Source organism: Myodes glareolus, chromosome 6 (genome assembly GCF_982192425.1).
Source record: "Myodes glareolus chromosome 6, mMyoGla1.1, whole genome shotgun sequence".
Lineage (NCBI taxonomy): Eukaryota > Metazoa > Chordata > Mammalia > Rodentia > Cricetidae > Myodes > Myodes glareolus.
This window is the reverse complement of record NC_142031.1, coordinates 87055536-87081326: the sequence shown is the minus strand read 5'-3', so window position 1 is coordinate 87081326 and position 25791 is coordinate 87055536. Positions and strand designations below refer to the sequence as shown.

Sequence of the window (25791 nt, the reverse complement as noted above, 5' to 3'; positions counted from 1 at the left end):
AACTAGGCTAGAGTCAAGCTTCTGAATTTTAGCCAGGCATGGTGGCATACGCTTGTGATTCCTGTGTTTGGGAGGTAGAAGTAGGGGTATCAGAAGTTCAGTGCCATCCTAATTTACACAGAGGGTTTGAGGTTACCCTGTATTCTCTCAGATGCCCTGTCTAAACAAAGAAAAGAAACAAGTTCTAAATTTTTGGACTTGACATAGCTACATATAACATATGTGTCTTGGTTAGGATTTCTATTGCTGTGAAGAGACACCATGACCACAGCAACTCTTAAAAAGAAAACATTGAATTGGGGCAGGCTGACAGTTTCAGAGGTTCTGTCTGTTATCATTGTGACGGGGAGCATGGCAGTGTGCAGGCAAATGTGGTGCTGGCAAAACAGTTGCAAGTCCTACATTTTCCAGGCAGCAGGAAGGAGACTGTAACGCTAAGCCAAGCTTAAGAGAAATACCTCAAAGTCCGCCCCGCAGTGACACACTTCCTCCAACAAGTCACACCTACTCCAACAAAGTCACACCTTCCACTAGCGCCACTCTCTTTGGGGGCCTACCACAACACGTGATAGTTGAACTCATGAAAAATGGTACATTTGATTTTGCTGAATTAAATTGTACAGGGGTTTAGCAAGACACTTGAGCTGGTAAAGGTACTTGCTGCCAAACCTGAGGTAAATCCCCAGGACCCAGACGGTGGAAGGAAAGAACCAGTTCTTGCAATTTGTCCTCTGACTGCCATCCATGTGTCATAACATGCTTGCAGGCACACACACGCACACACACACACACACACACACACACGTGCACTCTAAATACAGTGTAATACATTTTTGAATTATACTTCAAGGTCTCTAAGTGAAAATAATCTAACCATAAATTCCTTTTTAAGGTGAATAACCTAGGTGGTTTTCTTGAGAAGTATGTACTATGCTTTTCCTAAGTTTCTCACTTTCTCCCTTGGTGCGGGTTCTTAAAGGTATACTAAAACTTTTCTTAGTAAACTCACTTTGTTAAAAAAAAAAAAAAGGAAGAAAGAGAAACGTCGTTCAAAAAAAAAGATGAAGTATCCAAACAAGCATTCGGTAATCGGTAACTGTCTCATTCATTTGGTGCCTCATGTGTGTTTCATATTTACGACAATAACTTGCCGCACACTCATTTGGTTGTTTTTATTTGTTTTGTGCTGGATTTTTTTTTTTGAGACAGGTTTTGGAGACTGTCCTGGAATTCTGTAGACCAAGCTGGCCTTGAACTCACTGAGATCCACCTGTCTCTGCCTCCCGAGTGCTGGGATTAAAGGCATACGCCACCACCACTTGACTTGCTCACTCATTTTGAAAGACTCATATTAAATGTTTTACTTCATTATGGTAACTAGATAGTTTGCGACATTCCATTGGAGAAATAGAAACCAGGCCCATTGATAGTGGTTGCTTTAAAGCGGCTGGGCATCAGGTGTTAAAATAATGAGCTCGATTGAGTAGTTTTCAGGTCTCCCATGTTTACTCATTACTTAGTATATATTTGCCGCACAGCTACTGAACATACTGGAATATGAACAGGTGGGCAAAACAGGACAAGTGTAACTGCTTGTGGTATTACAACAGCTCCTAGCGCTCCCGGAACAGTGTTCTGGAAGCTTTACCTGGGTCATCGTACTCAGTTTTCTGCACCCTAGGGCCACAGAAATGCGGCTATCACACCTATGAAATCCTGCGGTACAGGGGGTTGATGATTGTCTAATGTTACTTAGCTTGACTGGAACTGAGATCAGAATCTGGGCAGTATAATACTATGCTTATGGAGTCTGTACGCATATGTTGCTGTTGTTTGTCTGGCTGGCTTTAAAGACAGTGTATCACATAGGTCAGTATGGCCTCAGATTAGCTACAGAGCGATAAATAGCTACGATGGTGATACTGACTGAACTCTTGATCTTTCTGCCTCTTCCTACTGGCAATTACAGGATTAAAGTCCTGCATCACTACAATTGTTCTTGTGGTTCTGGGGATGGACTCCAGGGCTGTGTGCAAGTGCTTGAACTGAGCTACATTTCCATCTCAACCCAAATCTCCAAATCTGTTTGTTTACCTTTCTTTCTTTCCCCCTTCCTTCCTTTTTTTAAGACAGGATTTCTTTGTGTAGCCCTGGCTGTCCTGAACTATCAGGCTGTTCTGGAACTCACAGAGTTCAAGGCCTGACTCTGTCTCTGGGTGCTGGGATCAAAGGTATGCGCCCGCAGACCTGGTAGTCTGCTTTTTCAAGCACTTCTTGCGTGTTCTAGAAGCTACCTTCGCAGTATATAGCCTAGTGGATGAAACATGTACTAAATAATAATCTGAGTAAAATGAACTAAATGAATGAATTAGAGAAAGACACAACTCTAATGAAAGCCATGAATGAGAAGAAAGGCTGACAATTCCTTTTGAATATACAGGAAGGCATTTCCTACTCTATGGCCATGTGACTGAGCCCTAGACAATGGACTGGGGATAAAATGTGATAAAGAACAAGAAAGAACCTTGTAGGGCAATGACACCAGGGACCACGGAGTTCACTGGACAAAGGGATTTCTTGAGAAACAGAGGACTAGTCGAAGAAAAGACTCTTCCTCTCCTTCACGCTGTTGGGAATTCTGGTAAATTCAATTTCATATGATTCTTATTAAGAAGGAAATAAAACATATCCACCCCAGAAAGATTGCAGAATTCCTGTGGGAAGATGATTGTACCTAAGGTAGTCTATTTGTCCTGTGTGTGTGTGTGTGTGTGTATGTGTTTATCTATGTGTATATATGAAGGACAGAGATCCATATCGATTGCCTCCTGTCTCCTTCCACTTTATGAGACAGCGTCTCTCAATGAGTTTAGAATGTTTAGTTTAGTATTTTGGCTAACCTGACTGATTGGCCCAGTGAAACCCCTGGGATTTGCCTGTCTCTGCTCCTCCAGTACTGGGTTATAGACTCATACTCACGTTAGCTTTTCTTTTCTTTTTGTTCAAGACAGGGTTTCTTTGTACAGCCCTGGCTGTTCTCGAATTCATTTTGAAGATCAGGCTGGCCTCGAACTCAGAGATTCACCTGCCTCTTCTAAGAGCTGGGACTGAAGGCGTGCACCACTGCTCAGCTGAAGTGCTAGCTTTTTCGATGGATTCTGGAGACCTGAACTCAAGTCCTCAGGCTTACAGGCAAACATTTTACCCTACCAATTGAGCCATCTCCTCAGCCCTTATTTGTCCTAATTATGAATGTTTATTTAATTTTTCCTGTCTCAGTTTTTAAAAACAACAATAAAACACCTTTGGTTGGTCTCACTAGTTAGAATAATCTGGATTATTTTGGCAAAAATAACTAACACAGCCAGATTTATCATGAAATTAACAGTGTTTGAGCTTCAAATTTCTTTACTGCCTGTCCCCAATTTTCCTGTTTGTTTGTTTTGCTTTTGGAGACACAGTTACAGGATCTATTTAATCCAGGTTGGTTGCCAATGTGCTAGTAGCTGAAGATGACCTTGAACTTCTGATTTTCCTCGACTCAACCTCCAGGGCGTAGAGATTGCAAATGAAGGTGCCCTGCCCTGCAAGGTGAGTTTGTAAGCAGGTGTATCTTTCCATTACAGTCTTCCCTCTGTCACATATTCCACCCAAGCAGGTAGTATTGGAATAACTGGATATGGGGGGCATCCGGTTTTGGAAAGTTGAGTCGGGAATACATCTAACTTTAAGCTTAGTGATAAATTCCACACAGACCCATAGTCATTTGCATTGAATCACTGCTGGCTACTTCTGTTTAGCAATGGATTCTGGGAGTGCTCCCATGGCCCACTGCACTGACTCACCTGGCATCCTGTCACAGAGTTTCAGGGCTAGAGGTTATAACATGACATGTACACAGGGCTGGCAGCAGAATGTGAGGAGTGTGGGAGAACAAGGATTGCAACACAAAGAAGCAGAAGCTGATCGAAGGGAAGATCCTTGCAGTCGTTAGGTGAGTACCTTGTAAGCGGAGAATTTGGTTTCCATTGATGTCAAGCCAAAACAGACATTGTCTTCAGTCAGGAACATACTCAGTTATGCAGCACTGTAGACTTTTAAATGCATAATACAATGCACTACAATGTGAACTGTAGGAAACAAAATTAATCAGAATACCTCTAGCAATGCCATATATAGCCTTACTATAAGTGTGAAGTCATGCTTTATTTCAACTATCAATAGCGTAAAAATTGGTCTACCATGCTAGAAGAAAACCAGAATTGCCTTCCTCTCTTTTTAATTAGATTTATTTTTAGCCGGGTGGTGGTGGTGCATGCCTTTAATCTCAGCACTCGGGAGGCAGAGACAAGTGGATCTCTGAGTTCGAGGCCAGGTCTACAAAGCGAGTTCCAGGAAAGCCAGGACTGTTGCACAAAGAAACTCTGTATCGAAAGACAAAAACAAACAAACAAAAGATTTACTTTTAATAATGCCATATTTGTATTTGTGTATGCTTGTGCATGTGTGTCGGAGGTCAATCTCAGGCTCTGTTCTGTTGGTCTGGAGCTCTCTGTGCAAGCCCCAGGGCTCCATTGTCTGCATCTTCCCAGCACCAGGATGGTGAGTCCCTCTATCACACACCCTTTTTAAAACTGTGGGTTCCGGGCTTGCACTCAGGCTCCCATCCTTGCACAAAAAGCACTTTACAGGGTGTGCCAACTCTCAGCCTTGCTAGGTCCTAATTACAGCCCCGACTTCCTAGTTTGGCTGTGCTACTTACTTAGGTTTTTGAGGAAGATTTTGTTTGTTTTGTTTTTCCAGAGCTGGAGATCAAACCCAGTGCCTCACACATTTTAAGTGCAAACTGTCTCTGGATTGTGCCCTCGGGCCCTTAAAGAAGGTTTCTGAAAGAGCATCAAAGGGGAGAAGTAAACTTCAAGGATGCTTAACAGTCTTTTCCTCCATTTAACTCTCCCAGTCATTTTACCGTGACAGTTGCTGCCTGTTTCTTCAATTCTTGCTTCGGTCTGTAACCTGTAACCTGCAATTCTATCAACAAACACTTTTTCCCAGCTTAGCTATTTTAAAAGGTATATCCAAGTTAGTCTCGGAACACCTCACAGTTCTTTGTCACTCTCATCTTCAACCTAGAGGGGACCTAAGCTATCCAAATGTCTATATAAGGAAGGGGACAGGCTGAGAACTGAACACGAGGGGAACACATATAGCCCTTGAATTTGCAAATGAATAAAGCGAGGCCTAAATAAGTTAGGTGACTGCATGGATTTGGGACTGAACTTAGGTTTGGTTTTTTTAAAAAAAAATCTGTGCTATAATTTCCTGATAGGCTATTCTATGACTTGCTATACAACCATGGCTTTGTATTCCGATGGAAGGAACAAAAGGAGAGGAAGGAAGCTGGCCTTTTAGACCTACTTCCCCCAGGCTCCATAACTTTGGGCAGGCTATGTCCCCCACCCCCAACCTGGTATATCCTGCCTATCAGATATTTACATTATGATTCCTAACAGTTGCAAAATTAGTTATGAAGTAGCAGCGAAAATAATTTTATGGAGGAACTGTACTAAAGGGTTGCAGCATTAGGAAGGTTGAGAGCCACTAAGATGAATTCTTCATCCAACACTGACATTGCTTACTTGTTCTGTGTCCTGGAACCTACGGCTGTGGCAGTGCTGGACCCAAGCTGGCCAAGAAGTCTTGTTTCTATTTCTTATTCCTCACCTGACTAAAGGAGAGGGGAACCCCAGGAAGGGGGAAATCCCTTCTTTCACTTGTTCGTCTCTTTATCGTCCTTGGGGCATTATCTACCTTCAAGAGAGAACTCCAGATCTGGAATTGACGGGGTCCCCAGAAAGGAGAGAATCCCACCATGCACTTGATTTTCCCAAGCAGCAGGATGCCCTTGAGCCCCACTCATTCAACCCCAGCTTCGGGTTGGAGGGACCCGGGCCGCGAACCCGGACCAGACCGCAACCGCAGCCACTAGCCTCTCAGCTTCAGGAACCTCGTCCGCTGCAGAGGCCCGGCAAAGAAAGGGGCGTGCCGCGAGAAGCCCCGCCCCTATCCGTCACGTGGGGGCGGGATCGGAAGCGTGACGGCGTGCGCGGGGGCGGGGCTGTGGCTGCGCGCGGGCGCGGGGGCGGGGCGCGGCGCTCAGTGCTGCGGCTTGGGAGAGAGAGGAGAGAGGCCGGGAAGGCGGCGGGCTGTGCGGCTCTCAACCTGATTGACCGAGCAACCCCCCGGGCTGACGGACTGACGGGCGGACGGCGGAGGCGGGAGTCAGGAGCCGCGTCTGGCGACGCTGAGGACGAGCGCGTCAGGCTCTGCGGCCGCCACTCGGTCAGCGCGCTGAATGAAGCGCCCGCCCCGCTGAGCCCCGAGCCCGGCGCGTTCCCCGCAAGATGGACGGTTTCGCCGGCAGCCTCGGTGAGTCTGGCAGCGGGCTCGCGCCCCTCGTGCGTAACCCGGGACCCCGGCTTCCTGCGCGCGCGCCGCGGGCCCTGCTCCCCGGCTGCCCCTCCGGGTGGCCGCCGCTTCCCGCACATGGTCCCGGCGAGGCTGCAGCCCCGCCGCCGCTGCAGCCCCGCCGCCGCCTCCGGGACGGGCGGCCCCTCCCCCATGCAGCCCTCGCCTCCAGACCCTCCTTTCTTCCCAGAGCCCCCTTCAGTGCGGGGGCCCTTCTTGCCTTAGGCGACCCCCAGCAACTGCTACGTCCCTCCCGGCACACTTAGCACCGTGTTCCAACCCCGATTAAAGTCGGAGCACCCCTTCATCAAATACAAGGGTATATCTTTCCACTTAGGGAGTTCTAGGAGGACTGGGGCAGCCGTTCCGCAGAGAATAGGGACCCCCCCCCAATCCCACTTCTGAATTGGAGGCACCCCTCGTCAGTCTTTATATTTGGAGATTTATTAAATAGACCTTGGTAACTGATAGCTTCCCTCCACTTCTCTGAACATTCTGTAGTGGTGGGGAGAGAGCACCTCATTTACTCAATACAGGAAAGGAAGAGGTGCATCTGTGTTGGGGTACCCTCTTTAAGAGTGAAAGCAGAAGTATGTGTTCTCCATTGCATGCTGGAGAGAAGTAATCCTGCCCAATGAATCCATAAGAAAGGGGGCCTCGATCGGGAAAGAAAGGATTCTCCATTTTTGGAATATGCTGTCTTTGTGGAATGGAGAGAAAGAGAATAGATTATTCGGTAGGCTGAAGTGTCTTCTTAGTGTTCCTTTAGCCAGAATACAGGTGGTAAATTTTGTGACTGGTCTGAGGAACAGATCTCCAGGGTAGCCCGTACCTGTGTCTGGAATTCCGATTCTTTGAGGCCACTGGAATCCAGTTACTGTAAAGATTGAACTCTTAAGTGTTATGGTGAGAGAAACGATTCCGCTCTGGCAGATACTGCAGTTATGTGATACCCGCTGCTGGATTTGATTTTATTTTAAAAATTTTATGTGGTGGTAGCCTGTATTCAGATGCTTTTCTTTTCCATTTCTTGATAATAAATCTCTAGTTAGTTAATGTTCATGGATCAGTAAACCATCTGGCTCTAAGCCCTATTTTAATCTGCCCACACAAGGTTGGGATTAATGGATTATAAAAGTAGAATAAAAAGCAAGTAGAAGCGCATCAGGTTCTTGCAGTTGTTAAATAGAGTCACAATTTTGGTCTTGTTTCTTGAGAAAAAAAAATCATTGTTATTACACTGCTTTGAGAATGGAAATCTGAAAATAGGAGGAACTCATTGTTGTTCCTTTCTCTCCAAAGACACCTGTTGTCCATTATCTAACCTTTGATGTCTTATAATTCCTTACATAGTGAAGTTATTTCATTCTTGGGCTCCTTTTAGAGGGGCATTAACTTTTCACTGGTTCTTTTTTAGTTTCGTGCCTGGGTTCATTCCCCAGTTCATATTGGCTGGAACACTGGTCTGCATGTCCACTAACGCGCCAATTATGCCCTTGGCCAAAACGAATGAGTATCTTTGGGGGGCTGTGATAATCTCTGTATGTAATGGAGTCTTTACCCATTTATGCTTTCTTGTTGGTTCTGAGGAATCCTGGAAGCCTGCGTTTTTTGAAAGTCTTTTCAGCAACTGGAGCACTTAAGTTAATTTTGAAAATATATGCTTTGTTAAACATCTTCATCCTGTAACTAATCTAGGAGAGGCAGCAGAAAGGAGAGTTACAATAGGGAAAACAAATCCTGTTTTTATGGCATATTAATAATATGCAGTGTTGGGCTTTAAAAAAAATTCATTTCATGCCATCTTTTGTGATCCCAGTGTTGGATTAAAAAAATTATTCTGATTGATTTGATGCCATCTTTTGGGTGGTACAATTGATGAGACTTTCCTTATCTTTAGATTTGGTGTTGTCCAGGTGGGGTGTCGGGGGAGACATGCCTGTGTCAACTGAAGGAAGGAAATAGTTCTTGTCTGTATTCTAGAGTTGCCCCGGAAGAAGAAACTTCTTAGCGGGAGCTATGCTTTCTCTTTCTGTCCCCTTTTAAGAGTCAGACTAGGCCCCATCTTAATTGAAACCGTAAAGGGTTGGGAGTGGAGGAGGGGAGCTGGTATATTTTACTAGTACCCTTTAAGCAGAGCTTTGCTCAGCTCTTGCCAGATTTCTTGTTTCTGTTCCCCGCATGCAGTTCATTAGCCTGGAGCTTAGAGTTACATTGATCTTTATTTTATCATCAAGAGAGCCATTAATATAAAAGTAAGTTATGTTTAAAAACTTCTTTTTCAGCTGAAGAATTCAAAACATGTGAAATTCTTCCGGGGTAACAGACACTGAAAGCATTTTTTTTTTCTCAAGGAGGTGGATGCCTGTGTCTAGATGGGGTCTTGAAAAATTGTGAGAAGACCACATTTTTATAAGCATAAAAATTCAGTGTTTTATCAGCAGAATGGTTCTTTAAAAGCTGATTATTGAAGGGAATCTGATAGCAGATCATCTTGTAAATTGGAAAGATTTTAAGTTGAAGCCGTGCCTTGGAAGGAATGTTTGGGTAGGAACTCACTACAGTGCATGCTTTTTCTAGACACCTGTGTGGTGCTTTTGGGCACCAGAGGTAGGAATGTTAGATGACTGGCCATTTTGATGCCACGTTCAAGTTATGCATTTCTTGTATTACCCTAGTTTTGTGTAAAAGCAACTGGAGGATCTGTTTACTCTGCTGCTAATGAATTTCAGGTAGTTTGGCTGGCAGGTGCTTGGAATTTCTCCTGAGTACAGTATCTTTCAGTACGTACATTAGGATCACTGGAAAAGGCAGCACTTGGGAAACGGTTTTTGTTTGTTTGTTTTGTTTTATTTTTTAAAGTTAGCCCATGTTATTTTGGTGTGTTGCCTCCACATAAGGGTATACATACAGTGTCTCACAGTATGTATCTTAAACCTCAGGTGTGTTTGCAAAAATAGGAAACTATCAGTAAATCCCACTTTTCTTACTGATTTTCATGAGGCAGGGATTGGATACATCTCATTCTCAGCCTTTTAGCATGTTTTTCTTATATAAGTTTTTAAATTTTAAGACTTACTTTATGTATATGAGTGCTCTTATCCTGCACGTACAAACTTTATACCAGAAGAAGGCATCAGATCCCACTGCAGATGGTTGTGAGCCACCATGTGGTTGCTGGGAATTGGACTCAGGACCTCTGGAGGAGCAGCCAGCCTTTATTTAAGTTTTTGGGTTTTTTTTGTTTTGTTTGGTGTGTGTGTGTGTGTGTGTGTGTGTGTGTGTGTGTGTGGTTTTTCAAGACAGGGATTCTCTGTAGCTTTGGAGCCTATCCTAGAACTAGCTCTTGTAGACCAGGCTGGTCACAAACTCACAGACATTCGCTTGCCTCTGCCTCCTGAGGGCTGGGATTAAAAACGTGCTCCCCTGCTGCCTGGCTCTATTTAAGTTTTTAAGTCAGTTTTTGTTTTGGTTTTTGGGTCTTAACTACTTAGCCCAGGCTGGCTTGAACTGATGGTTGTTCTGGTGTTAGCATCAGCTAGATTACACACACTGGGATATTAGTTTTTCGTAATAAAAGTTTTAATTTAATTTTAATGTTTATCTTGGGATTCGCCTATAGGTGAGTGTTTGCATTTTAAAGAAAGTATAAACTTAACCATGCCAGTTTGCCATATAAAATTCAAATTGTAGTACAAGAAGGTTATGTGTGAGAATTGCTGGCCTCAAAGTCGCTGTGGCATTGATCCTCCTGTGCCTGCCTACTGAGCATGTGTCACTACATTTAGTTTATCGGGTGCTCTTTGGTTTATGGAGTAATAAGGGCGCCCACGGCTTTGTAAATGGTAGGCAAGCACTCTACCGACTGAGCTACATCCTCAGCTCAAATCTTGCTTTTTTAAAAGAACAGTACAGTATTTCACTTTTGTATTTTTGAGCAGGTTCTTGCATAGTCCTGATTGGCCTTGAATTTACTTCATAGCTGAGACTGGCCTTGAATGGTTGATCCCTGTCTCTTCCTTCAGAATCTGGGGCTATGGGAGTGCTCCACTACAGCATGCTCTTTGTTAACTTTTTAATTTATTTGTGAAGCAAGGCATGCTATGTTGTCTTGGCTGGCCTTGAACTCTTGGGCTCACGCCACCCTTTTGCCCCAGCTTCTCCAGTAGCTACGATTACTGGCACATGCCACAATGCTTGGCTGATTTTCAAATATTAAGCTAGCTTCAAACATCCTTTCAATATTCAGTAAGCCATTTTTTTATGTAATCATTTGAGATTCTTTTCCTAAATAACTTTTAATTTCTTATTGGTTGTCTTGAAAAGCAAAGATAGCCTTAATTGGTGACCGGGGAGGCGGTTCAGTAGATAAAGTGCTTGCTGGACGTGAGTTCAGATTCTCAGCACCCATCTGAATGCTGGATGGCTGGCTCAGTGAATTTATAATTCCACCATCCATACCATTGACTTCTGGTTTTAGTGGAGAGACCCATGGATAAGGTGTCAAGTGACTGAGGAAGATTCCTGATGCATCTGGGCGGTGGTGGCACACACTTTAGTCCCAACACTCGGGAAGCAGAGGCAGTTTCAAGGCCAGCCTGGTCTACAGTCTGAGTTCCAGAACAGCCAGGGCAACACAGAAAAACCCTATCTCAAAAAAACAACAAAAAGATTCCTGATGCCAGACAGTATCAGGCAACCATATGCATCTACACACACTTGTACACATGTATACTTGAACGTGCATATGCCTCATACACTAACACATGCAAAAAGAAGGTAGTTATATATAACATGATGTGAATACTAACTCTTAAATGTAGTTACAATATCTACAGCATGAGTTAGTTAGAATATTGCTGAATGTGTGGATGAATGCTATAGGTAGACCATGTTTTTTTGTTTTGTTTTGTTTTTGGTTTTTCAGGACAGGGTTTCTTTGTAGCTTTGGAACCTGTCCTGGAACTTGCTCTGTAGACCAGGCTGGCCTCAAACTCACAGAGATCCTCCTGCCTCTGCCTTCTGAGTGCTGGGATTAAAGGGCTTGCGTCACTACTGCATGGCCAGCTCTATGCTTTTGTTTGTTTGTTTTTCAAGACAGGGTTTCTCTGTGTAGCTTTGGTGCCTGTCCTAGAATTCGCTCTGTAGACCAGGCTGGCTTTGAACTCACAGAGATCCTCCTTGCCTCTGCCTTCCAAATGCTGAGATTAAAGGCATGCACCATCACTGCCTGGCATATACTTTTTAATCCTTAAAGAAAGGACACAAAAAAGACATGTTTTTGTCCGTCAGGAGCTTACTGCCGATTTTAAGTAGGCATCTAGAGATGTTTTCTACTAAGTGTAAGTAAAATACCAGAAATAGAAACAAAGGAGGGAAGCACCATTTAAAATGCTGTGCTGTGTCTCGAAACAAGTGATTTCTGAGAGCGAACATCTGGAGATTGCTAGATATCTATAAAGTCTGGCTTTTTAAAATCATGAAAGAATGTGTTTGGCAGTCCGAATTCCAGGGATTTATGTGACGAAGTTGTTGTCTGTCTCATGTTTAAATCTAAATTAGTTACAGAAAAACTGTTTTGTATATGAGAGCTCATTTCTGTATTATGTAAAACGTCACTATTTGTTCACAGGAGATTTGAAAGCTTTTTGATATTTAAATAGATGGATCATAAGACCTTTTAAAAGTTCAAGGAAATAGCCCAGCAGTTACTGTGTCAGTGTGGAAAATTGCATGCATGTTGTGGATTTCTGTCTGTGTGTTACCTTTTGTTCTATAGTTCTGGTTGCCTTAGATTAGCATAACACCTTAAGTTTACATAGTGCTTTGTAGTTTACAAAGAATCTTTTCTTGAATTTTATATGTGATCTTAAGAACAGCTTTTATATAAAGTTTCTTTTTAAAAACTGTATGAGTGCGTACTCTTTTTTTTCTTTTGAGAAAGGATTAACTCGAAGAATTTGTGTCCATTTTAAACAGTAAAACAGTGACAAAAATAGAATGATAGATTGTATTTCATATATTCTGTCTGTATGCAACTGATGTTAACAGGCCAAGGTATTTGTAGGTCTTCTCCTATGTCCAGAATCTTAATACTGAAAATCATCTGTTTTATTCTCATATTCTCCTGTTGGCACATAACCATTTAAGAAACAAAAAATAACCACAACAAAACAAACCAACAAAAACTCTGAACTCACTTTATGTGATAATGTTCAGTATTCTTTCACTAGTGTCTGCTTTTGAGACAGGGTCTTGCTGTGTAACCTAGAACTGCAGGTCCCTAAACTGAGGTTCTCTCCTCAGCCTTCCTAGTGTGGGCATTATGGGCATGTGTCACCATGCCTGCTCCATTAGTGACTCCTCAAATCTCAGAGATATATCAAATATAAAATAAATTTGGAATCTTTCTCTTCTAAATCACCTTTTCAAAATGATTTGACTGTTGAAGTCTCTTAATCAGTTTTTGTAGAATCATTCTGTTAAAGCGCTCTACTATGCTTGAGACACTAGGTCCAATCCCCCAGTACTATGAAGAAATAACTGATGGAAACAAAGAGGCTGGATGTAATGGCATACACCTATAATCCCAGCGTCTAGGAGGTGGAAGCAGGTACATCAGTTATAGCAAGTTTGAGTTGAGACTAGCCTGGGCTATATGAAACACTGTCAAAAAAAAAGAAAAGAAAGGAAGAAGAAAGGAAAGGGAAAAGATATTAGGGAAAGGAACTGCAAGTCTTAAACATTTTTAATATGGCAGGGGAAAAGTGACAAGGAATCAAACAATGTCCTATGATTTCAAGACTGGAGGATAAAATACTTCATGTAAAAATTCACACACATTTATATAATCTATAACTTCAGCGTAGCCTTTGTAAAATGGCCAGTGACTTAGCATCCTTGCCTATGATTTCAAAAACCGCTGCAGAGGCTTGATTGCTATTCAATGTAAAATGCAAATACAGTGTTCTCCTTATCTAAGTACTCATCAACCAAAGGCAAAGTTTGAATTTCAAGTGTTTAACTCAATAAAACTGCCGTTTTATTCTATTTCATTTGGCTTTTCAAGATAGAGTTTCCCCTGTGTATCCCTGACTGTCCTGGAGCTTGCTCTGTAGACCAGGATCTCCTCGAACTCAGATCTGCCTGCCTCTCCTTCCCAAGTGCTGGGATTAAAGACGTGTGCTACAGTGCCTAGTGCTTATTACCTTTTCTTATTTCTTAGTTTCCTTTTCTACTACCATAATTCATACACTTCCTGGATTCATACCATACTTGGATTTTTATTAAGTTTGATTAAATCTAATAAAAATTATGGCCCAAGTTTTGGGATAATGCTTTGAATTTGCAAATCATTTGCATAACCTATTAATTGATTCTGAAATCAGTTTTTTAAGTCAAGACCAACATTTCAAACAGACAAAGGCAGGAAGAAAGATTATAAAATGCCAGTGTTCCACATGATAATGCCCAAAACTTTAAATTTTAATTGTGTGTGTTTGACTTAGACTGCAGTATAAAGTTTCTGTGGGCCATGCTTTGAAGAGGTAGACATTCTTGTGGCTAACCTCTATCTGAGAGAGGAGATAGGAATGCTGACATATGAAAGTGGGTGAGCTCTGGAAAACTTAAGGATCTGAATGTAATGTAGAGAAGGGAGACAAACCTGGTACCTTATGATATAGTTTTATAAATTGATAGGATATATTTACTTTGTCAAGTGATTCTTTGATTTGTAAGAGAATTTAGATTTACCATCTATCTTAGCTTTTAAAAAATGTGTATTAAATTTTTAGTTATGTGTATGTGTCAGGTGGAGTTGGCAATATATGTATGTGAGTGCAGGGGCCTGAGAGGCCAGAAGACAGCATCAGATCTGGAGCTGGAGATACAGGCACTTGTGAGCCTCCTTATGTGGATGCTCAGAACCAAACTAGGGGCCTCTGCAAGAGTAGTATATGTTTTCAACCTTTGAGCCTTTCTTCAGCTCTTATTTTAGCTTTTTAAGTGGAATTTTCTGTCTTGACTTAGTAATTAAATGATTCTAAATATACTCTATCCACTCTTGATGTTCAACTCAGATTGATTTTTCTTTATCCTGGAGTCTGTTCCTGGTTGCTTTAGTCTTGTCTATTCAAACCATTGAGTATAGTGTTCCTAAAGCGGTAACTTTGTACTTAACACCTAAAAAAATATGGGCCTATACTCAAAAGTTGAAACCTGTCTAATTTAAATTTATGTTTATTCCTATGATATGATTATTTTGAGACCATAACAAGAATTGGTTCAGATGGGAATCAATAACTGACAAACCTAGAAGGATGGATTTAAATTTCTCCTTATTGTGTGCTTATTAGAAATGGTAATTGTACATTAACAAAGCCAGATCACACCATGAGTGTATAATGAAAACAAATACGGCCAGTGACTTTTTTGCCTTCACTGTGAATGAATAGCCTTAATATAATCTTTCACAGTACACACACACACACACCACTCTTTATAAAGATAGTCTTTTGAAGTAGTCCAGATTAAAGGAGAACAAAGAAACACTGGACTATGTTTTAGAGAGAAAAATACAATAAAGAATATTCACTTGATAACTTTAGAGTTTATGTGGTAGAAGAGATAAAAATGTATCAGTGTTTAACTTACTGATATTTATAAATATCCTGAAATTATGCATGGAGATGGTTTTATTCTTAAGAAATACACAGTGTAATTGATAGGGAAAAAGGACCACGATGTCTGTAACTTACTTTTGTTTGTGGCAGGGTCTCACTATGTATCTCAGCCTGAGCTGGAACTCATTGTATTGTATTGCCCACATGCCATGGTCCTGTCTCAGCCTCCAAGTGCTGGGAGCAGGTATGCACTACCACACCTACTGTGTATAACTTAAAAATGTCTGTTTTATAGGTAAATATATATACATATGTAAACAGCAAATGAATAAACAGACAATGTTAACAATGAGTGAATTTGGTAATAGCTGTGTGCGTTTTTTTTTTTTTGTTTGTTTGTTTTTTTGCTTCTATTCTTGTAGCTTTTCTGTAACCTTGGCTTTTTCTTTTTTCTTTTTGGCTTTTCGAGACAGGGTTTCTCTGCGTCTCTTTGGCTATCCTGGAATTCACTCTTGTAGACCTGGCTGGCCTCAGACTCACAGAGATCCACTTGCCTCTACTTCCTGAGTGCTGGGTTAAAGGCCTGTGCCACCACTGCCCAGCTACCTTGGCATTTTCTAAATCAGAGTTTTAAAAAATTGTGTGAACTTTGCACTATATTCTATAATATATAGCATTTAAAAAATATGGAACTCACTGTCTCGGAAAATTCCAGGACAAACCCTTGAGCTCAAACTGTGCCTGTGAGAAGGCTACATGCGTATGTCCAGTGGGTTCTCTGTATCCCGAGGCCTCGCTTTGAGAAGCATGCCTCTGGGCTAAAGGCTGCTGTGGTTCAGACTTAGCACATGAACACTTTATGTTTTGCTCAGCACTTTGGGTATTTCAGAAATTGAGAAGTTGAGAGTTGGAGAGACTGCTCAGCCATTAAGAGTACTTGCTACTCTTGCAGAGAACCTGGGTTCGATTCCCAGTTCTTATATATGGCAGTTCACAGTAGTCTGTAACTCCAGTTCCAGGGTCTCTGACCACTGCAAGCACCGGCGTGCATGTGATACACAGACATAAAATACCCATACACATAAAATAAATATGTATATTTCTAAAATCCAGTACATTTTACTTAACAGTCTTTGTTTTTTGTTTGTTTGTTTTAGCGGAAGAATAGATTGATTTGCCACTTTATGCATTTCAGATAGTTTACACTTTCAGTAAGTGATGTATCAGGCAAAGTGTTCTTGGTACTTCCCTTATTCCAGCTTGTCACATCTCCTTTATTGCGTGTCTTGGACGCTAGACAGTTGTGTGCAGGTTTACCTAGCCAGGAGGCGATGAGGGGGCCTGCTGTCTTTACTGCACTTTGGGCAGTTTGAGAACCAAGTTTCTGAGCTGATGCCCACTGCCCTCCTGACATATTGATTTCCTGTAAGCAAGGCTATTACTTGGTTTAGCCATAGTACAGCCATCAATATTGGAGAATTGGTGGTCTAGTGTGGAGTTATAGCTGCAGTGTCTCTTTAGCTTCCTTCAAATGCCTTAATATTTTCATGAATCATAAACTTTACACTCCAGAATGTTATTTGTAGACTGTCCTAACCTTGATATCCCCCCATTAGATTCACGTTACATATTTTAGGAAGAAATACCACAAAATGAACCTGTGTTTTTGTCATTGCTTCTTAACAGATGACATCTCCTATTGGTTATTTGATTAAGGTCTTTCACTATAAAATTACTTTTCTCTTTAGTTTGTAGGAAGTATTTTGTAAGCGAGCCTTGAAGGTATAAAAGTTCTTCTTTTCAGCCCTTGATGGTATTGGTTTGTTTCTATCCGTGTGTACTAGAATGCCCTATTTTTTTTATTGAAGCGGTTATAATCCATTGCTGTTGTTTGTTTTGGTTTTTTGAAACAGGGTTTCTTTGTAGCTCTGGAGTCTGTCCTGGAACTAGCTCTTGTAGCTTAAGCTGGCCTTGAACTCAGAGATCCTCCTGCCTCTCCCTCTCCTGGGATTAAAGGTGTGCACCACCTCCGCCCAACCATTGCTGTTCATTTTGAGGTTCACATTGGCTCCAGTTTGGCCAGTGGGTCGTCAAGCAAGCTGGATTCTGTTTTCCCTGTTATTTTCTTGCTTTCTTACAATGACATGATACAGGCTCACCTTGTACTCTTTCTGCTCCAGCCCCGGAATTGGCCATCTTTACAAGAAAACTTCCTTCTCTTTTGTAGAGAATAGTATTTAGAAGCCATCACTATGTACTGGCTGTACACATGGCTATCATTCTTGAAGAGTAGTCAAAACTGGAGTGTGTATGTGGAGCTACAGATGAAATTACATCTGTGTTTGTTTTTTTTAAATGCATAGGGCTCATTTTAATTTTCTTAACATTTCTAGCTAATTCTCCAAATTGTGAGGGATTTGATCTTCAGTTTGCTCAAGCAGTCTCCTGTCTTAACTCCTCACCAGTTCTGGTTTAAGTCCCTTTGAATAGAACGGCATCTTCATCTCATTTGAGTTACAGCGTGAGAGGGCAGGTGCCTTTTTCATTCACTTTGATTTTGACACCCTGTGCTGGGCCACTCTTGCCTGTCTTCTTTAGGTACCTTTTTTTACGCTTTCTCGGGACTTTAGGATTGACAGTTTGTTTTGAGACAGGAATTCATGTACTCAGACTGGTCTTGAATTCATGTTCCTCCCAAGTACTGGAATTTACAGGCATGCATCACCACTCCTGGGTGTTGTAAAGAGAGTGCCCACTTGTTCTTAGCCGCCCGACTAGCTAAGCCCCTAAATAACCACATAGAAACTGCTTGGCCCATTAGCTCTAGATTCTTATTGACTAACTCTTACATTAATTTAACCCATTTCTATTAATCTGTGTATATTGCCACGTGGCAGTGGCTTACCAGCAAGATTCTTACCAGTGTCCGTCTCAGGCAGAGATCCATGGGGTCTCTCTGACTCTGCCCTTCTTCCTCCCAGCGTTCAGTTTTGTTTTCCTCATCTGCCTAAGTTCTGCCCTATCAAAAGGCCAAGGCAGTTTCTTTATTCATTAACCAATGAAGGCAACATATAAACAGAAGGAACTCCTATACCACCTGGGTTTTTTTTAAATGTTTTCTTCACTAGCCTATGTTAATTATACATAATAATGGTTTTCATTATGACATTTACACATATGTACTTAATATGTTTTGATTATATTCATGGATCTTCTCTACTCATTCCACTTCTTATAATCTGTTTCCCATCCTTCTGTTTTCCTCTTCCTTTCTGTTTTCATATCTTTTTTTATTCCTCCTGTGGGAGAGGCGTACTTGTTGAATTTTCAGTGAAGTTTACAGGAGCATGGATACCTTACCAGTAGCTACCCCACTGAAGCAAGTGTCTCTTCCACATTGACCATGAACTGCATATGAATCCTCATTGGAGGGTGTGCTTTCTCATGCTTTCTGTGGTAGGGTGTTGGTGCAGGCCATCACAGCTGCTGTGAGTTTAAGAGCGAAACAGCATTCGGCATCACTGCCCACTTCTTTCCTTGCTGAGATTCTTCCTGCCCCTTCTCCTGCAGTGTTCCTCGTGCCTTAGAGAAGGTGATACAGATGTCTCTTTCATAGCTGAGTATTCAGCAGTCATTATTCTCAGTCTGCTGACCACTGCAGTGTGTGTCCAGGGAACAGCAGCACTGATCTGTGGGCATAATAGTTATTTAGGAGGCAATTGGATGGGCATGGTTATTTAGGCCAACAGTATCAGTAGCTTCTCCTAGGGCCATGAGACCAAATATACATGAATTTCCTCTTGTGAGGCATTGTCAAATCCAGTAAAAAAGCAGTTAATTACCCCCATAATAGACTTGACACTGTTCATCAGTGGGCCCATCCAGCCTGGCCAGGGGTACTAAGGCACATAAGGCCCACAGATAAGTAAGTGTGTTGGTGACAATTCTTCCCCAGGGAGAATATAGATATAATAAGGTAGATTATTGAATCTACTTTTAAAAAGCAACTACTAGTTTTAAATATTTTACATTGGATTGGATTTTTGTATATTGTATACAAATTTTGTATATTGATACAAATTTGAGATTAATTTTGTTAAAACATACTGTACATACATTTCTAATCTTGTTCAAGGTATTGTACTCATACAGCTCAGTTAACAATGTAATACAAATTTCTAGTTCTTGAGTTATTATTACCAACTGTTTAGGATAATAAATACAGATTAATAGTCACCTATTACAATCAAACTTATAGTTATATTAGATATGTTTACAAGGTCAGACAGATATATATATATATATATATATATATATATATATATATATGATAGACAGATCGTCTTCAAACACTTCAAGGATCTACAGAATATGGCATTTAAGACGTATTAATAACATAGGTTCTTTTTATGACAATGAGACATGTCTGCTCCTGGCAACACCTGTGTGCTTCAGAGAAAATAATGGCATCAAAGAAATTCCACATGGCAAAAGTAAGCCACTGGGCAAGACAGTGCCCTTACCTCTACTTCTGACAGTATTTTATCCTAATTGGACAAGCAGGACATAAAAGATTGATTGCCAAACCTTGTTAAGATAAGGTGGGAACAGTTCTTCAAAAATCCTGCTGTGGCCGGGCGGTGGTGGCGCACGCCTTTAATCCCAGCATTTGGGAGGCAGAGGCAGGCAGATCCCTGTAAGTTCGAGGCCAGCCTGGTCTACAAGAGCTAGTTCCAGGACAGGCACCAAAAACTGCGGAGAAACCCTGTCTCAAAAAAAAAAAAATCCTGCTGTATAGAAAAGTTTGTTGAATATTCTAGACCTTTAGGCTGAAGATGGATGCCCCAACATTGCAGAGGAACCTTGGGTAGCCAGCTGTCTCTGTCATTTCTCACAATTTTTTGAAAGTCGCTTGCATTTCCTGCTTATTCGGTTTGCATTATTTCCTTCTTGGGTCTCTGAGGGAGTTGAAGATGAGATATTTGTAGTTTTCCTTATTTACCAGACTCAGGAAAGAAATTTGCTAAAGAAATGTAAAGTTTATAAAGTTGAGTGACATAAAAAGATAATTTTGAGTTGGTAATACAAGTTAGAATAGAAAGTAAATTAGGTACAACACTTTGGACTCTCCAAGAAAGATAAAGGAGAATTTTCTCTGAATTTGTCAAATGCAAATGCTCTAGACATTGTTGATGAACTTATTTCCTGTATATATTGCATATAGCTATTGTACTTATTGTATATAGTTTTTCTTATATTAGTTATTGCTTTCTTTTTTTTTTAGACAAAAAAGGGAAATGTGATATTTTGTGTTTTAACAAATAAAGCTTGCTTGAAGATCAGAGTGCAGAGCTAAGCATTAGAGGTCAGGCAGTGGTGGCACATACCCTTAATTTCAGGACTGGGGGCAAACGGATATCTGTTAGTTCAAGGCCACCCTGGGCTACATGAAATTGATCCAGTCTAAACTCACACAAAGGTGATCCTAGCACTTGGGATCATATGCCTTTAATCCCAACACTAGGGAGATGGAGACAGGAGTGATATGGATTATAAAGCGGGAGGAGACAGGAGCTCATGGCAGTCTGAGGACAGGTCTGAGTCTGTAGAGGTAAGAACTCTAGTGGCTGGCTGCACTGCTTCTCTGATCCTTCAGCTTTAACCCCCCATAGCTGACTCTGATTTTTATTATTAAAACCAATTAAAATGCATGCTACACCCAGTAGCTTGCGTCACACTTTTAGCACTGTAAAGGCTAGCCCGCATCAAGGGAGCTTCCAGCCCAGGCAGCTTATCCTCCTTCTGTCCTGCTGCCATCCTGTTCTGGGGGAAACCAACAGAAGTGGCAGCTGAGAATATTATTTTGGGGACCTCAGGACCTCCCTTATCAACAATGTGTGTGTGTTACATGCACGTGGCAGCTAGACACCAACATTGAGTGTCTTCCTCTATACTCCACCTTACTTTGATCTTTCCACATTTATCTACTTACCTACCTACACCCACCATGGCACACATGTGGAGGTCAGAGGACGGCTTAGGGAAGTTATTCTGTCTTTTCACTATATGGGTTTCAAGTATTGAACTCAGGTTTTCAGGCTTGGTTACAAGCATCTTTATTCACCTAACCATCTCCCTTGCCTTATTCTTTGATGTAGAGTCTCTCACTGAACCTAGAGCTCTTTGATTTGGTAGCTTATTGATTCCTCTAGGTTGGCCAGTGAGCTCCAGGGATCTTTATGTAATCTTTTCCCCACCCCGTGACCAGCGTGGGTTTTGCAGATGTGCGCCATCAATGTCTAACTCTTACACAAGTGCTAGGAATCTGAACTCAGATCCTCGTGTGTGTGGCAGGTACTTTACTGACTAAGCCATCTCTCCTACTCAGATCCTCGTGTGTGTGGCAGGCACTTTACTGACTAAGCCATCTCCCCTAGATGCTAAATATGTTTTCTTTTTTTTAATAAAAAATGATAAACCAACTTTACTGAAAGCTAGCTTTCTTACCAACTAATACCATTTCGTTTTCTGTTATCCCAGTTCAGCTTATATGCATTTTAGTCTGCTAGAGCTACCATAATAAACTTTTGCACACTGGATGGCTTAACAGAATTTAGTTTTTTTCAGTGTCCTAGAAGTTAGAGGTCCAACCAAGATCAAAGCATTTGCTCTTCATTTGCGGCCTCCCTCTCTGGTATCAGACAGCTAGTGCAATTGGTCTTTTCATTATGTTTGCATATCCCTGGTATCTCTATATGTATGTGTCTATAAATTACTGTTTCTTTTAAGGACTTTCAATATGTTGGATAAGGTCTCACCTTTAAGAATCTTCTCTCCAAATACAGTCACACTTTGAGGGACTATGGAGTAGGACTTCAGCATAGCATTTGTGGGGCATAGTTCAGTCTGCACAACATGCATGTATGTATATATAATGTAAATAAGATTTAGGTAAAAATCGAATCATACCATTTTGAGTAGTCAGTTTTGATGAGTGTTTTATTAACTGCATGATGCTTTAGATCATGAATATAAATTAGCTTGAAAGTATTTGCTGTCGGTGGGAAGGCTTTCCGGACGTCTAGTTCTTACTATCTCAATTCTATATTTAAACAGTGAATACTTAATCTTTGAGCTAGCTGTGGTTAGCTAATATGTGAGGGAGAATGAGTAAAGAAAATACATGTAAGCAGAAGAATCAGCCATTTTCCCCCTTTAAGATTATTGTGGCCATCTTTTCTTAACAGATATAAATAGAAAGTTCAGTGTATTTTGTTTCATTGTTTGTACATTTTGTCACCTTAAGTTGTATGCATCAAAAGTAATTTAACTTACTCTTGATGACCAGGGTGGCTGTTAGGAGTGTCATGCATGGTTGTTGTGGAATACAGTGGTTCCTTCAGGAGCTATTTGTATATGTCATACAATAAATTTATTATGATGGTTAAATTATTACACATGGTCTTGCTGTTTGTCACTTAATGCCAGTGTTCTGCTCTGCTCTTTTTATTTGAGTATGTATATTTAAAAAAATACTGTCTTCAGACTTAAAATTCAGTGGGACTTCTTGATATTAGATATATACAGGAAGGTATCTGTGATTGCCTGTCAGTTTGTATTTTGAATTTGTATTGTGTTTTTGAGACAGGTTCCTTTCCTGGTTGGTATGGTACAAGCTGTGTAGTCCGGGGTAGCCTCAGACTCCAGGAACTCCTCTGCATGCCGGATGCCTCGACGATAGGTCTGCACCACCACTTCGGACTGTGACCTCTTGAGTGCCATTTCACAGTGACTTATGTTTAAGATCCATACATTGCATTTTATTGCTAGGTATCTTTAGTGTATATATATTTTTCCCTTAATAGTTGGTTTAAAAAGTGGTTTTTTCTTTTATAAAGTTTAACACAGGCATTGATGATAAATCTTTTGGTGCTATGTAACATGTTTCTTTGTTTTCTGTATATCCTTTAAAATGAAGCTCATGGATTTTTATGTATATGCTGTATTTTAATCTACCACCTTTCTTTCTCTCTTTCTTTCTCTCTTTCTTTCTTTCTTTCTTTCTTTCTTTCTTCTCAAACTGTCTTTTACATTCTGACTAGTAGGCACCCTTGTTTTCAAATGTTCCTGTAGTGGTTTAAATGTGAATATTCCCTGAGAGGGTCAAATATTTGAACATTTGTTTCCCAGTTGGTAGCATTGTTTGGGAAGATTGAGGGGGAAGTATATCCCTGGAGTTGGGCTTTGTGAGCTAAAAGCCTCATGACATTTCCTGCTCTCTTCTTCGTGTTTGCATTTGGAGATGTGAGCTCTCTGCTTCCTGCTTCTGCTACTATTTGTCCCCACCCCTAGCACACACCTTCGGCTCCCTCTGAACTGCATTCTTTCTTCTGTGAGATGCTCTGGTCACTGTGTTTATCACAGTCACAGAGGAGTACCGAATACAGCCCCCAGCATACAGCTTCCAGCGTGTCTTTTATACATCCTGCTCTACTCCGGAAACCAGCTCTTTCTCCAACAAGTTGTGTTCTCTTTTAAATACAGACATGGTATAGTTGACTCTAGACATGTGTTTTGTGTTGCTATTGGATCAGCATTTCTGATTTTCTTTTCCTTTTTAGAATTAAAATTTTTTATATGCATTCATGTATTGTGTGTATGCATGTACATGCATGTATATGTACAATTTGCTTTCTTCCATCAGTGAGTACCTGCGATTAAACTTGGGTGATCAAATTTACTCACTGAACCATCTCACTAGCCCCCCCTTTTGAATTTCTAATTTTAAATCTGTTGTAGGCTGGGAAACAGGTTTTAAAGCCTGTTTGATGTATCTAAAGATTGTTTTGAACCTCAAAAAAGGAGGCCCCAAAATTGATGGTGTATGACTTTAAATTGTAGGTCCAACAAAATAGACACCACTTGGTGTGGGAAGTCCTTCTGTATATGTGTTGCTTTTATTGGTTAATGAATAAAGAAACTGCTTGGGCCTATGACAGGACAGAATAGAGCAAGGCGGGAATTCCAAACAGAGATAAAGGAAAAAAGAATGTGAGTCAGAGAGACGCCATGTTGCTACCGAAGGAGACAGACGGATGCTGGAACCATACTGGTAAACCACGAGCCTCATGATGATACATAAAATAATAAAATTTGGTAACTTAAGGTATAAGAGTTAGTTCATAAAAAACCTAAGCTATTGGCCAAGCAGTGTTGTAATTAATATAGTTTCTGTATGATTATTTCTGGTCTGGGTGACCAAAACAAATAGCCTCCACCAGCAACCACTTGTATTTGTAATAGTATCAATAACAATTTTAGATTTGTTTCAAATAGTTTTGAGCTGGGTGTGGTGGTGCATGCCTTTCCTCCTAGCACTTGAGAGTTAGAGGCAGGCAGATCTCTGTGCATTCAAGGCCAGTCTGATCTACAAAGCAAGTTCTAGGACAGCCAGGACTACACAGAGAGACCCTGTCTTGAAAAACCAAAACCAAAACCAACAACAACAAAAAAAAAACCCCAAAAATAGTTTTGAGTGAGTGAGGTCTTTTAGTAAAATGCATGAGCTTTTAAGTTGATAAGCTTAACTTGTTGATAAGTGTATTTGTATGTACATAGTTAAAATTAATAGATGGTTTACACTGTAGTCTTTTTCTTTAAGTTTATTATTGTATGTGTTAGAATTTGTGTGTATGGGAGAGTGAATACACACATGCCTTGTTGCATATGTGGAGATCAGATTGGAGGTTAGACAGCTTCGGGAGTTGCTCTCTGGGGCCAGAGGCTAAACTCGGGTCATGAGACTTGCGAGGCAAGCATTTTTACCTGCTGAGCTGTCACACTGGCTCTGTATTTTCTTTGAAGATTATCGGTTAAATCTTTAGGAGTGAGCTGTTAGTATATCAAAGGTCATATTATTCTGTGTGATATACTTTTTAAGAATACATTTCTCTAGAGTAGTGGTTCTTAACTTGTGGATAGTGACCCATTGCTGGGGAGGACCTAGTGGCTCCTTCACAGGGGTCGCATATCAGATATCCTAAATATCAGATTCAGATACAGATATGAAGTAACAGTGAGATAATTTTATGATTGGGGGTCAGCACAACATGAGGAACTGTATTAAAGGGTCACAGCATTTTGAAGTTTAATTACGACTTCATAATTGCAGTTTTGCTACTGTTATGAATTGTAATACAAATATCTGGTATGCGGGGCGTGTGATAGGTGACCCCTTGAAGGAATCAAAGCCCACAGGTTGAGAACCTCTGGGAAAGTGTGCTTTTTTTCTGACTTAACGTTAAGATGACTTCCTGTTTTAAAAAAGAACTGTTCAGTATTGCTTTCAAATATTTTCCTCTATTTATTTTTGCATGCTGATTTTGAAGTGGCTATACTATACTGGTTTTCTAAGTGATACTTGAGACCAAATGGCAAAATTTGTCTGTATTTTTCATTGAGTCATTTGTTCCAGAAAAGTGTCATAGCTGACTTCTATTGATCAGTGAGTGGAAGGTTTGCTTTAAAAAAAAAAAATCACTTTGAAGAATATCCTGTTTTCATTTTAGTTGGGGCATATCTTTTGACTGCTGTTCATACTTCTTGGCATTCATCTTACTTTTTCAGTTTTCAGTTAATGATTGGTAAAATGTGTTTGTGTGCAGAAAATGAATGGCTTCCCACTTCAGATAATATGTGG

General features: G+C 40.9%; 1 protein-coding gene and 1 long non-coding RNA gene across 6 annotated transcripts in view; one reads left to right on the top strand and one right to left on the bottom strand.

Moving 5' to 3' along the window:
* Nucleotides 1-4271: 4271 nt before the first annotated feature.
* On the bottom strand, nt 4272-5997 carry LOC146894327 (uncharacterized). The gene is made up of 3 exons (XR_015002058.2): nt 5812-5997; nt 4763-4886; nt 4272-4424 (listed from the first exon to the last, which is right to left on the bottom strand). It is a non-coding gene; the product is annotated as an uncharacterized LOC146894327 (long non-coding RNA).
* Nucleotides 5998-6169: 172 nt separating this feature from the next.
* Eml4 (EMAP like 4) overlaps nt 6170-25791 on the top strand; it is a 123207-nt gene continuing 103585 nt past the window's right edge. For 3 of the 5 annotated variants that reach the window (XM_085690977.2, XM_085690976.2, XM_085690975.2), the window contains exon 1: nt 6171-6429. In XM_085690977.2, coding sequence (XP_085547103.2) covers nt 6405-6429 — 25 coding nt within the window. In that variant the 5' untranslated portion in view covers nt 6171-6404. Of the gene's footprint in view, nt 6430-25791 lie in introns of all 5 variants that reach the window. The other 2 variants (XM_085690974.2, XM_085690973.2) reach the window with 1 other exon arrangement.